General features: G+C 39.1%; 1 protein-coding gene across 1 annotated transcript in view; it reads left to right on the top strand.

Moving 5' to 3' along the window:
* Window positions 1-9,000, top strand: part of LOC109477569 (methylmalonic aciduria type A homolog, mitochondrial-like) — a 28,348-nt gene extending 19,348 nt beyond the window's left edge. The window contains exons 6-7 of the mRNA XM_019778893.1: window positions 7,815-7,976; window positions 8,363-9,000. Coding sequence (XP_019634452.1) covers window positions 7,815-7,976; window positions 8,363-8,524 — 324 coding nt within the window. The 3' untranslated portion in view covers window positions 8,525-9,000. The remainder of the gene's footprint in view (window positions 1-7,814; window positions 7,977-8,362) is intronic.
* Window positions 9,001-14,510: the final 5,510 nt, after the last annotated feature.

Genomic DNA, 14,510 nt, shown 5'->3' with positions numbered 1-14,510 from the left:
CAAGAAGGTATAAAAGGGTTGTCTTGATATTTGGCAGGTTGGTAGGTCTTAATAAGATCTCAAAATGATAAGATTTTGGGCCCACTGGCAGCTTGTTATGGTACTGCATTTCTTTTATAAGTCACCCTTCAGTGAATCTCTGTGAATTTTGGATTAAAAAATGTAAAGTAAATGTAGTATCTATTTGCATTGCTTGTACAATCAAACTTCATGTTCAGCAGTGAATGTAGACTCTTTGATTGTATACAAAGACTCTTTGATTGTATACAAGATAAGTTTCCATCCGATAGTTGTTGTATAATAATGTGCAGTCAACAACAAAATGATGCTCATCCTCAATTTCATCTAAATTACATATATTGGCAAATTCCTTGAAATGAAAACAGTATCTATTGATTTTGTAATCCTTTTTCCGGAGTAATAATTCATGGCTCATCTGGGGATTTGGGGACTCTAAACAAAGGATAAAACGCCTGGGGGCAAGTGTGACCTTTAATGACCCCAGAGGATTACAGGGCAACCAAAGAGATCATTGCCTGTGCACACTTTGATTGAAAGTGGTCTTCAATTAGGTTAACCTGCCAGTCATTGCAATAAAATGTATGGATGGAATACGCATGAAGGGTACACAATTATAAAATTAAAGTTACAATTTGAATCAGGATATTAATCAGCAACCCATCATCTGCCATTTTAATGATATTGTATGATACTTTCAATGGATTGACCCAAGTTACATGCAGATAAAACCCAGACAGTACAAAAGTGTAAACTGCAACCTTTCAGTGGCTGTAAAGCAGTATTGAATTGGCCAGGCAGTATCCATTTGCCACACAGTATTTGTACATGTATATGCACGTGAGCATGTAAAAACTACTTACGTCAAATTTTTCTGACGTACAAATTGGCCTGCCACCCAAGCAGAGAAAGGCAGATAAAACTAGAAAGGTAAAATATACAAGGCAAATACATAATATTTACCATCACACAGCCTAGCCCACTCACTTCTTACTCAACTTGCTACATAATGTCATCCAACACCACAGGGTGTCTGCCACAGCACCAGTTACCATGGTAATAGCTGTCCAGTCCAGGTCATTGATCTTATGTGTTTGGAGAAGCAGAGAAAAACAGACTGTGTGTATGTTTCGCTGAAAAAATATGACCTCATTGATACGCAAAATGTCACTTTAAAAGGAGTATGTGCAATAATCTCCCCATGTGCCTTAGCCACAGAATCATCTCAACTTGTTGATTGAAACCTTGACTCACCTTGGCAGGGCAGTAACGGCAAATCTGTCGGTAATAGCCAATTTGCCGTGCTGTTTTCACGCAGATAGAAGGTGGTAATTGCTTGTTTGTGCTCAGGGACATGGGCTTAAACTGCGTGTAAGACTTTAAATAATGACTATCAGGTTTTGGGAAGTGCAGGGGTGAGGTCAAGAAAGTTCTGGATCTTTCCCTTTCACTTAAGTTCCTTGTTGTTACATTGTGAGTGCTCTGACTTGATCTTCACCTATTCATTACAAATGCCACTTCAAATTTTCTTCTGCCATAAGACTATTAATTAGAAGGTACAATGTAGAGTGGATTCATGTAACTATCACACCTGGCACAGACTGTTATCAGCATTAAATACCTGCCAAACAGAGACCTCATATATGAGACCTCAAAACACATTGTATATATGGTGACAGGAGTCTAAATCCCTCATGCTATAAAATTGCAACATGATGTAACCCAACACCAGTGGTGACAGATGTCTGGTTATGGTCATTGACCTTTCGCATTTGTAACAGAAGAGGAAACAGAACAAAACAATGTGTTTTCCTTCGGTAAACATAACTATAGTCACAAGGCTTTGGCTAGCCTGGGTGCCATCCGATTTGTAAGGGCACCCCCCCCCCACCCCACAGTTTTTTTCAGGGTTGCTATAACAAATTGGATGGCACTCAGGCTAGACTTGAGTCAAACCATCTAGAAATCTAGTCAGGCTACTTGCAATGCATGCCATTGATATTTTCCTGCCTTATGTTTAATGATAAGGCGATAAGTCCACTCCTTATCCACCTCCTGTCATCATCACACATCACTCTCCTGACAGGAGTGGTACAAGTAATAAAGATAGCATTATCTGGTCATGGTCACGTCTGGAGATCAGATCACACCATGATATGAAGATATAGCTGGGATAGACCCTTCCTGCCCCACGGGTGCATAGGGCGGCACCCATCTCCATTTCTATAGCCCTTGGGCCATACAGTTATGCAATCACTACAGCAGGGGGCTAGTCCACTGGTAGTGGTGTGTGCTTAACATGTATATTGTACTAGTCTCCTTCCCAAATGCAGAGTGTATATAGCCTCTGTCACCCCTCTCAGGAAGTAGTCTTGTTCAGTGTCCTGCATTCCCAAAACAATGCTTTTTTCATTTTCTATCTATTCTATTTGGCATATAAATTACCATTTGCTATACAATTTTTGATAATGTTGCCTGTTCGTGTCATGTTCTCAAGCTTGTAATAAGTGAGGTGCAGACCTTGCCTTTTACAATGCAGTAAACCCTGCTGGGCGGTATTAAACAGTCCAGTCGTCCCCATCAAAGTGGTGATTTGTACTGTTTCCACTGCTGCTGGCCATGCTATAACTTAGCAGCACATACCCAGAACCTCATGCACATACTCTTATGGCAGCCCAGGCTTAAATTCATGTTTGTGTTCAGGCGCGTGTCTGCATGATAAACCCAGACTTTTTAAAATCTGAATCATGTTCCGCTGCTTTTCATCTGATGTCATTGGAACAGAAAGCATGTTCCATTTGGGGTCACCGGCGGTCATTTGTATGTTTCAGTTGATCTTTAAAGTAATCAATGTTTACTTATTATTGCTTACTTTTAAAAATGGACTGGAGATATTTTGCTCAAATTTTGAGTATTCTAACTCTGAAAAAATGACCAAAAATAGTTGTAGTTACTAATGTAGTTGTAGTCAACTTTGCATCAGAATTCTGTCTGTTGCTTATGATGTCTTTTCCAACACAACTATGTGGAAACTTCCAAGACCAGAAACTGCTGGTGCAATCCCCTCGAATCTCTGTCACCCAAATGATTCTACACCCTTTGCAAAAGAGCTGCAAACACTGTTTTTATTTCTAACAGCAGACTGGACTTATGCATACCAATTTATAGTAGAGACATTGACAAATGGGCAATGTCAGCTTGAAGTTGCAACAATGCCCCTCTCAATCAGCATCACACAGAGTAAGTGATCACACAAGTGGCATATCAGCCGATACATCACTTAACCCCTGTGTGATTGGACCTTGCCTTGGTACTGAAAACGGAGCTGCTGCCCTTTTATGGTAATCGAGCCCTTGCAACATGAACCTCAAAGTTGTGGGACCTCGTAAATGTTAAGTGCCGACATCGTAAACCAGGCGAGCACACTGGCTAGCTTTACTGCGATGCCAAATGGTTTTCGCCGAAGGGAAAATGGGAACACAAATAAAAATCATAAACCTGACCCTCTGTGAAAGTACAAAGGATGATGCAACTATGGGTTATTCCATTCGGCAATATCAGGGAGGGACAGTTAAGAAGTTGTTTGTATCTCCTTTTTTTGTCCATTTTGATTTTACTACATGTACATAGTCATGTACCTTACACTGGGTTTGAATCCACCTACATTGCAAGGTGGCAAGGTGGACTTGAGGTTAGGGTCATTGACTCAGAATCCAGAGGTTCTGGGTTTGAATCTCTGGTAGGCCCCTGTGTTGTGCCCTTGAGAAAGGCACTGAACACCCATTTCCTCACTCTACTCAGGTGAAAATGAGCACCTAGCTTTGGTTAGAGATGTGTTCTTGGATAGGATGTAAAGCCGGAGGCCCAGTGTTTTAAGAGAGTCACACATCGAGCATGTTAAAGAGCCCTCCACACTTATTGAAAAGATCAGGGGTCCTTCCCAGTGTAAGTGGTTCAAACCTTACAGTCTGGTCTCAGGTTTGACATCTTGAAAAGATGACAGTCACCTGTTATGTCAGTCCATCCCCTAATGTGGTAAATCTTGATATTAAATGAAGAAAGAAAGAAAGAAAGAGATTTTTCTTTGCTCTTCCTCCATTGAAAATTGTTCCTAACTGCCTGCACACTTTTCAATGGGAAGATTCTTTAAGCTCCAAAGAGATGAAGGTTATTTGATGTCTTGAATTGTGCAGAAGATGGTTTACAATATGATATCATGGCAATATAATCTATGAAAGTCACTTATGTAAGTCTTTAGCAGAGATTACATGTACCTTTTGTAAGTGAATTCTTCACTTATTGATTAATGTGTAAAAGTAATTGTAATATCAATCAAACTTTGTGTAGGCCATTGGGGGAAAATTACTGATGTGCAACATTGAAATTGAGGTTACACAAGTCTTAAAACTGAGACGGAATAGATCATAAGAATCCAAAAGGGGCTGTTGGCCTATTTTTAGTCAAATTGCAATTTGATGCCTTCTTACTAAACCTAGTGATTAGTTTCGATAGCTTTCCTCCATTGCAAAAACGTTACCTTTAATATCTGAACTGTATTTTTATTGCAGAGCAAATTATATGGCTCCATCAGGAGTTTTACATGTATTGATTATCACTGGGGCATCTGTCCCCTGTAGCATAAAACTTCTTAGCCTTGCAAAGTCTAAACAGAATAGAATAAAAAGGGCAACAACGTTATGGGGGTAGTTAGTTTATAGAGACATAAATATTGCATGTCTTTAGCATTCTGTAATAGTTAATGTGCATTCCTAAATAGTTTATGTTTATGTCCATTGGAACTGAGGATGCATGGTATTGTGTGGCGTAATGTGTCTAATGTCATTTGGCCCAGAACTCATAGATCCAGGGTTCAAATGCACATCTATGCCCCAATGTTGTGTCCTTGGGAAAGGCACTTGACACAACTCTCCCCACTTCACTCAGGTGAAAATGAGTACCTAGCTTCAGTTAGGGACATCCTTTCAATAGGCACCCCCCCTCTTATATTAGCCTCAAAATTTGTCCTTGATAATAGCCCATGCTATTTGTGCTTTCATGTTGATATTCACTGCATGCAGTCCTATAATATCTTTAACAACACTGCATGCAATTATATCTTTAAGCATACATGTACCTTGAAGCTTGTGTTAAGATCCCATTTTTTCACTTGAGTAGGAAAATGGAACCTTCACGCATGCTTTAAGTCGTACCTAATGCAAATTTAAAGTAGTAATTCCAGTTCAGCATGGTATCTTTTCAAACTTGAGAACCAACAAATTAAATTGTTGTGGCCATGTCTGCAATTAAAAAGTATCTTACAGTCTGTGCTACTTATTACATGAAGACCCACGTTCTATTAAGCCCTTTATTCCCAGCTTGGCAAAAGTGATTGTCTATCAGGCAACTGATACACTCCATCTGGAAATTGCTTTTTTGTTCAGTGAACCAGAAGTAATTCAATCTGTCTGTTAAACTTTCATGTTTATGGCAGCGGCTCAATATGAGTAATATTGAATCACACAATACGGATAACCCAAATCCGACACATCTACCACATTTATCTCCATACAAATTGTTCTTCGACACGGAAAATTAAGCAGAGTATAACCATAATGGATAACACTAAAGGTGCATGGGTAAGTACACCTACCCATGACCCAAATCTGAAGCGTACAGTAAATATAGTGTTAACACCAAATTATACAAACAACAGTGAAATTTATGTGACCAAAGTGGATTTCAGAAAACATAATGCATTTGGCAATGTACGATCCATCTACAGACCAAGTTTTAACCACTGTATCTTCTGTGGCAAAGTAAATTGTATTTATGTAGGTCAGTGTGTTATTTATAAGATAAAGAATGAGAGCCATTGCAAGTTATTGGCACCGGTTAGTTCTGGCTAATTAACCATGAGGTCAGAGGTCAGTGCTGAGAAGACATTAGGGTGAAGTGGTGTTATCTAAAGTGGTCTCAGAAGACGAGGAACGAACTACGTTGGGTCATCTCTGTGGTTTGTATTCTCCCAAAGGAAAAGAAAGGAAAGTGATCTCTGTAAGCTCACTGAAGAGCTACTCTTCACTAGTTCTGACAGAGAAGACAGACACCATGTACAGTATTACAGGTTCATTGTACCGGGGAAATTCTGCTTCCTCCTTTCAACATAAAAAATGAACAGTGGACCACAGTTTAACAGCTTTTCCTAGGGAACACTACCCTTTCCAGTTGTGTGCAAGTCGGATGAGCAACAACAGCTAGGATTTAAACCCTCGGTTCAAAAGTCATGGTCGCTAACCACTGGAAATTTTAGACCCAGACACTACTCCAAAGATGGCAAAGGTACAGGCAAACTTTCTGATTAAAACTGACCCAAAGCTTGGACTGAAATCTGCTCAAGAACCGTGTTTCTCCTATGGCATGTACAAAATGTAGCTTAACTTCTTAGTAATGTGCATAGTCAAGTACTAGTAGTTAGTATCCCTGCCTCTAGATCTAGTTTTTGGATCTCTGGATAGAGTTGGAGACATTGAATCCTGGCTGTTGTAGCTCTCATGTACAGTACTGAAAAGGGTCACAGTCCTTTTGGTTGGGACGTTAAGCATTGTGCTTGATGAAAAGAGCTAAGGGAATTTCCCTCTGGTACAATGAACCTCACAGTGTATAAAACTGTACATGCTATCTCCCTTCTCTGTCACACTCTGTGAAAGAATACTAATAGTTCTTCAGCTCTTTTCAATTTGCCAGGTACTTGCACAGCATGTACAAATTTAGATAAATCACCCGTGCTGTAGGAACTGTTTCAAGAATCATTAAGTCTTCTAGATCAAGTGTCAGAGTTGTTGAAAGCACAGCAATATCCCCCTCCTGATTAATGATTGCAGATACATGTGTGTAATGTTGAAGGATCACCATGACCTTATTGGGTACAGGTCTGTCTGTCTGATACACAATAAATTCAGGTAGGGAATTGTTGTTTAGTATTGAATGAGATAATACATTGTAAGGTTACAGTTTGTTTCTTGGATTTAAGAGCCTATATAATGATATTTTAGATTTTGAGATTATAAGTTGAGTTAAGAGTTTAAGGCGGTTTTATGTATTCTGTGGTCGTTCATTGTTTCTACTCATTAATTCTACTCAGTATGCTCCGTATCAAATTTCCATCATCTGACTGTGTAATCTATTGGGTATAATCTTTGGATTGTGTTTTGATTATGTGACTGTGTGATTATAATCTGTTGGTAACTGTTTCGTGTATGATGTATATTTGGTAACTATGTGTTGACCTTCACAATCAGCCTGGCTGCCTGAAGGTCAGAGTAATGTATTGTAACCGTTACATTTTCAAATTTCAGATATCACATTAAGAACAATGGTACCTGTAAAGCTACTTTATACAATATAGGCTTACCCCCCCCTCCTGAAAGTACATGTAGTGTGGTATAGCCCATAAGCCCCACACCACATACAGCATGGGGAGTGACGAAAGTTTTAAATACCAGCAATACGGATTCAAAGAAGCAACAATCTGCAATCTGGACCCAAAAAACTAACCGTACACCGAAAATTGAACAAATCCATCAAACCCACCATGAGTTATAGCTGTGAACACAAACATGACTGAAAACAATGTCTTGTTCCCAGGTAATATGTATGGGTGTCCTTGTTAACCAGGGACTACAGCTGTGAACACACAGAAACGGCCTAAAACAGTACCTTCCCACAGAAGGATATCTACTTCCCATGAGGTAATTAAAAAATCTCCTTATATTGACCAGAGTGTGTGTTGTTTGCAGGTAATACGGGTGTCCTCGTTAACCAGGGAGGGGATCCCCAAAGCGTGGGACAGGATGACAGGGTTTCGGAACAAGACCTGGAACTCGGGAGAACTGGACATGAAACGGCGTCGACAACACCGGGTCTGGATGTGGAACCATATACAAGACAGCATGATCAAGGTCAGGAACTAACCATTCTACATACAGGAGTTCTGTTAGTTCATGTGACGATGAAGAAGAGTGTCACTCGAAAGATCCGGAAATCATCTCAGTAATTTATCCAGCAGTAGAGTTTGAATTTCCTATGTCTTTTTTATTTAGTTCCTCTATAGGTCACGCCATTTGGTTGGCGTTCAGGAGTAGGTCAACATAGGGTTTGTTGGGAATTGGGATTGACTCAAATTTAACTCAAATTCAATTTGATTTGTACAGAAAGGTAGGTGTGGCCTAGATCTGGTCAGACTGCCCCGAATTACAGGCAATCTTTGTTGGTTGATGGTCAGGGAAGGTTCTGAATGTGTGACAGGGTCTTTCCTTGGTGCTGAATTATGGCTGTTGTTCTCCAGCTGTTCCGTCAACATCCGGGTGTACAGAGATTGATTGACGGGACAGAGGACCGAGTCATGCGGGGAGAGATCACACCAGGTGCTGCCGCTGATGCCTTGCTCCGTGAGTTCCAGAAATCCCCGAAAATAAGCAATCCAGAACCGAAACTGGACGAGCTGTAACAGGGCTGTCTCCAGGACCCGTTCCGGGCCTCAATTTTCTTGTTGTAACAGGCAAAAATTTTACCCTGTCCGTCTCAATAATCTGAGCTTCATGACATGAAAAATATTTTAAATGAAAGAGGAAAGTTTTACTCAATGGAAATTTGGTTCCCAAAATGTGTGCGATTCACAGGGTTGGAATTTGGACAAATTTCCTGGGTAGCATGCCCCAGGACCCCAATAGTTTTAGTGCCCACCCCACACCCTACCCAGCATTGAGTGGAAGAGACAAAAAATGGAAAGCTGGAGGCAGCCCTGAGCTGTATGAAGGGTTTTATATGTGTCGTTTTGTGGTCAACTACAGTTTATATGGACAGAAATTCATGTTGCGGAATGATACCAAAGTCATACACTCCCAAAAGAGCATGTTGGCAGAACCCGCAAAACCTGAATTTTTGACTGTTTTCGTTACAAGTTTAGTCAACGTTGCATCAAGGTCTTGACACAAGATTTGGAAACATGGATGGGATGTCATCCTTAAATACACAAATGCAATCTTAAATGGCACATTCTGCTGAAGTGCTATGTGCAGTACATGACGGGTTTTATGAAGGCACTTTGCTGGCGTGCTCTGAGAAGTGCTGCTATGGGTCATATTGACCACCTAGCATTGAAAAGAGGCTTTAGGCAGAACCAAATCAGGTACAAGTTTACTACAATTCTTACTCTGGAATCATAAAAATACTTTATATGTCCTTCTATAAGATCCCTGACCAAATGCTGATCTATGTATATTAGAAGATCATAATAATTGAGTTTATTGAGCAATAATGAAATGTTTATAATATGTTTTAATTCTTGGCTTGTTTTAATAAACAAGTATCAAAGACAGTGCAAGGTTTCTGCTATGTACTGTATCAGATATATCTGTGTTTGATGAAAAAGATAGACAGCAATTATATATAGCAGTTAGGTGTAACTTTAACATGTATCAACATGAGTTTAATTGGCATTCCAATACTAGTAACCCATTTCTATGGTGTACAGTGAAGTAAAAAGATTTGAAACAGATTTGTCATTTGCATCTTGTGTACGGGAAAGTAAAAAATAGATTGGGCATTTACAATGTTCTTTAACCACACCCTCATAGAGGGCCATTGTTTTTAAATGTTGAAAACAAGTACAAAATGTCGCAATTCCTTCAATTGCATTGTTTTATGGGTTATTTGATAGTTTTAGCTTGAAGATGTTTTATGTCCTTTGCATGAATATGGCACAAGAGCAAGTGTTGTGAGCCTGTAATATACAGTCTCTCGTCAGGGGCTGATTGGGCCTCCTCCCCAAAAGCATGTGTCCATACACCTGTAACTCAAAAGAACCATTCCCTTCAGAACTACCAATAGGAGCTCAGGTTTCTTAATCACTATGAAAATCAGTCTAATAGGAGCTCAGGATACTTAAGTACTATGAAAAGCAGTACAAAAAGAGCTCCATGATTCTTTATCACTATGAAAACCAGTCCAATAGGAGCTCAGGATTCTTTATCACTATGAAAACCAGTCCAATAGGAGCTCAGGATTCTTTATCACTATGAAAATCAGTCCAATAGGAGCTCAGGATTCTTTATCACTATGAAAACCAGTCCAATAAGAGCTCAGGATTCTTTGTCACCATGAAAACCAGTCATCACGGGCTCCAACACTGTGGAAACTGACAGTTCTCAGTCTGAAAATGACTGGTCAACTGTGGGATTAAAATGTTCCTAATTCTCCTAACTTACACTGTAGAGGTATTGGTCATCAAGCTTCTAGGGGTCTGACCAATGGGAGGGTTGCTAGAAGCGTGATGTAGCCAGACTCAGCGAGTAGCACCACATTCACCATAAGACACTGCTGTATGTTTAGCTGTTGTCTTCTCTTGATTACAGATGATGTACTCAACTGTAAAGTTGAAATGAATATGAACTGTGGTATCTATTGCAAAGCTGAGTTTATAACCAATAAAGTGGATTTTCTACGGTGACGGAAAGCTTATTGCATTTCCTGCAATACAGGTCTGCTGAAGGTCAGACTGGATCAATAATTAAGCCCTAACTCCCGGCCGATAATATCATACTGTAATATTTTTCATCTCAGCATGTTTCTTCCAATATCATGTACAAATGTATGTACTAGCACTGGTTTTTTTGGCTCACTATCGAAAGGTACATACATGTACAGTCAAAGCTGTCTATAGTGATTACCAAAGACACATGAAGAAAATGGTCACAGTAAATAGGTGGCCATCATAGGCAGTATTCCTAATGCTTTGGTCAATGGGGAAAAACCCAACTTAAGGGACAACCAATGAGTTACCATAATGGCTAGGTGGTCCTTATGCAAAAGTGGACATTAGTACAGGTTTTATGTTGAAGGTTAGACATTCATGTAATGACATACACAAGAAAACTGTTACTCAAGCAACTGGATAGACTTTGAAAACTCTCAGACCTTTTCAGCTGATTAAAAGTACAAATGTACTTGAAACATCTGACAGTCTTCCAAATCTAACCAGTTGCATGAGTAACAGTTTTGAAGTACAGGTTTACTGTAAAATCATTCATGTTAATTTTGCACTGATATGATGCTAAAGTTTCTGGCCACTTCATTGTTACATATCTGGTGTATCTATCAGTTGTTGCCATTGTTCAATATTCTAAACTCAATTTTGGACATGGTCTATAGGCTCCTCATCAATCAAAGACATAACATGTCACTGATCTGTCCAAATTTCTGCTGTGCAAAATTTGACTTGGATCTGATTAATTGATCTATTGTGTAACGGTAATCGAATTCACAGTGTTAACAATGGTTGCATTTTAATTGATTTGTATTGCTGATCTTGATGATTGAACTTGATTCATATCTCAAATGAACAGCTTATAATGAAGATTTCATGATTTGGCTATAGGCAAGGAATGGAAAATATCTCAGAAACTTTGACATTTGGTACTTCATGTACATGTAACTGTACATGTATTGGCTGAAAATGTGGAAACGAAGATATTGTCACAACCTATTTTGTTGGCAATATGACATCTCAATGACATCTTTTTTTAGAAGCATATGAATGAATTAGCCCATAATGTATTCATATGCTCTACTACTGCAATTATATCTTTATTGTTGCTGAAAAAAGTATTGCAAACATGATTTTATTCTTTCTCCAGTTTAGCCTTTACCCCTTCATGTATATCGGTATAACCCTTAATTTTCAATTAGCTGCTGGTATAACCGCCCTTCAGTGTAACACACCAGCTTCTGTACATGTATCTGTATAGACAGTATAGCTGCCCTTCAGTGTGTCACACCAGCTTCACAGGCACATGGTGATACGACAGCAGATGGCTATTGTGTATATTACTCTGAACGACTTGTTACACCCAACCTTTGTACACCTAACTGCAAGCATCATTTAAAGCTATCTAATGATGATGTCCCTACTGTACTTAGTGGCAGCGAGTTCCACACTACAATAGCTTTAAAAACAAGTTTTTGAACACCTCAACCCTTCTCCACTGTTACAGTAATGTCTTTTATAATCATTACTCCGTGACTTGCTTGCCGAGATTTTCCGAGATCACGCCAGCTTGCTTGCGGTGTGCGACAATCTATACTTAATAAGACCGGCATTGCGGGGAAATCCCACCGGTGATTACCCGCCACCATTATTGAACAAACGGTATCAGTTATGCAATCATAATCCGTCTTTGCGTGTATTGTGGGAAGAATCACACCCTCATCGCCGCTGTGCTTCACTCTGACGTGAGAGGAAATATTAAAGCCGTCGTTACTGCCCACATGTCTTCCTCAAGCACCCATCAGGAGGCCATAACAGTAAAAATCCCCTCATTCTCTTCATACTAAATCATTGCTGGCAAAACCACAGTAAAATGCCTGAGCTTACAAGTTTTGAAGTAAATTGTACTGTAAATCTTGAAATATGGTGTCTTTGGAGGCACCCAAAGTAATTTCAGGACAGTAAAACTGAATTTTCAAAGTCAATTTTCTCATCATATTTAAAGTAGTACCCCAGTAAGTTTAACCCCATCCCACAGCATACTGATATCTGTAAAGTGTAAGGCAAAAATGCAATGTTGCTGATGGAAAATGGTTGCTTGTTTTGTATCATAGGCTGGTTTTAGCTATTTATAGGTGGTGCCAAAATAAGGAAATGCTTCAGGTATGAAATGATGACGGAAATGTGCTAAGAAATGGCAGTGAATGTCAATATCAGACAGATTTCCTTATTCATAATATTTTTTGTTTCCCACCATGAAATTGCATTGGATGCCTTTAAACTAGAGATATTTACGGTTAAAGTTTGCAGTTTTTGCAGTCACTTCTCCACTGCTAACTCATCACACCAGTAGACTAGCTGTGGCATTTCAATTGTGTTTCTACTATTGTTTCCACAGTGAGTCCCCAATGTACCATGAATTCTTGGTTTTTGTTGTGTCACACCTTTTGCAGTATTCCAGTGACCATTTTAAAACCCCAATACCAATTTCATGATCATAGTCTGTCTCAATAAATTATCTTTTTAAAGCCATAAAGAGGACTACAATCATTGCCTACCATTGCCCTTTTTCAGTTCTATAGCAGCAAGGTTTGTGAGGTTGGGAAAAAGGCCAATGAATGCATAGCTGTCATCCTTATAATTGCATTTATGTGGCCATATACTGTGGCACCCTGCCAGAGTTCTTCCATCCATAGAGACTGTAACACCGCCTGATCTAATGTGGACTTTACCGTGCGTATCAGAAGTTCATTGCTATAGAAAGGAGGCATCTGGGCTCCTTAATACCACCATACAGCCTCCCTGTTCACTACTTAAGCCCATTTCACCTGCCCCACTGTAACGGAGGTATCGGTTTCACAAACACTGTGCTTCTGTATTGTGGCCTGGGAGGTGCCCTGGTCAGAGAAAACTGCACACTCCTTTTGGCTTTTGCAGCTTCATTTTAGATTCAAAGACTGGCAGTGTTTCTCAGTCAACACATACATTATAAGCTGAAAAGTTGTGTTCTCAATTGCTTTTCATTTCAAACTTTATTGCAAACTCTTGCAAAGGCAAATTGTAAGGAAAGACACAGTCATAATATTGTACAAGGTAAAAAGTGTTTACATGTAGTCTATATAGACGTAATATTATTTGACTTCATCTTTTGAGGCAGTGGCTACTAAATACATGTAGTCCCATTTTTTTAATGACAAGAGGGTTTTGTGATCTTAGCAGGAAACTAATTTTTTGGAGGTCTTTTTTTTACCATTAGCAAAAACTTTGGTAACTGTCTCATAAGCCTATTTCTTTCTGACCCAAATGATGAGACCATTTACAAAACTAGAGTTCGACAATCTCATACCTCCATGACATGTTTAGTGTTGTTTTCGTAAAGCTTATGCATAGTGATGATCACATAAATGGCTTACATTTACAATCCTGCTCATTAGCAAAATTTTTATACAAATTATATTCACATAGCCCCTACCTAGTAACATACAACACACTGGTGAAATCCTTACCATTTAACATGGACAACGTATGATATTGTTGGTTATATGCAAGTATGACCTCTGACATACCTTTGCCAACTCATGTTTGCCATCCAAGCTGACGAATTATACATTTTTTTACTGCCAATATGCAAATTATAAGAGCCCATTTGCATATATTATATCATTTGATCATATTCTCCACCCAATGACAGGGTTATCTTAAGAAATAAGGCTATTCTAGCGTTTCCTCATAAATTATGAAAATGAGGTCCTGATTTGAATAAATTATGTTTAGTGATGTTCGCCTTAATTGAACTTCCAAGTATGGCAAGTATTAAATTCACAGCAGTTACCACCATAAAATTGTACCAATTTGCCATTAATTATGCAAATTAGGTCTTCATTTACATAATCAATATCTACCAATGATCTTGTTGTTCTCAATTACATATGTCTAAAGTGTTTCATAG

This window comes from Branchiostoma belcheri, unplaced genomic scaffold (genome assembly GCF_001625305.1).
Source record: "Branchiostoma belcheri isolate BF01 breed outbred unplaced genomic scaffold, Haploidv18h27 scaffold40, whole genome shotgun sequence".
NCBI lineage: Eukaryota > Metazoa > Chordata > Leptocardii > Amphioxiformes > Branchiostomatidae > Branchiostoma > Branchiostoma belcheri.
Note: the sequence above shows the minus strand (reverse complement) of the source record. Positions and strands in the feature narration are given on the sequence as shown.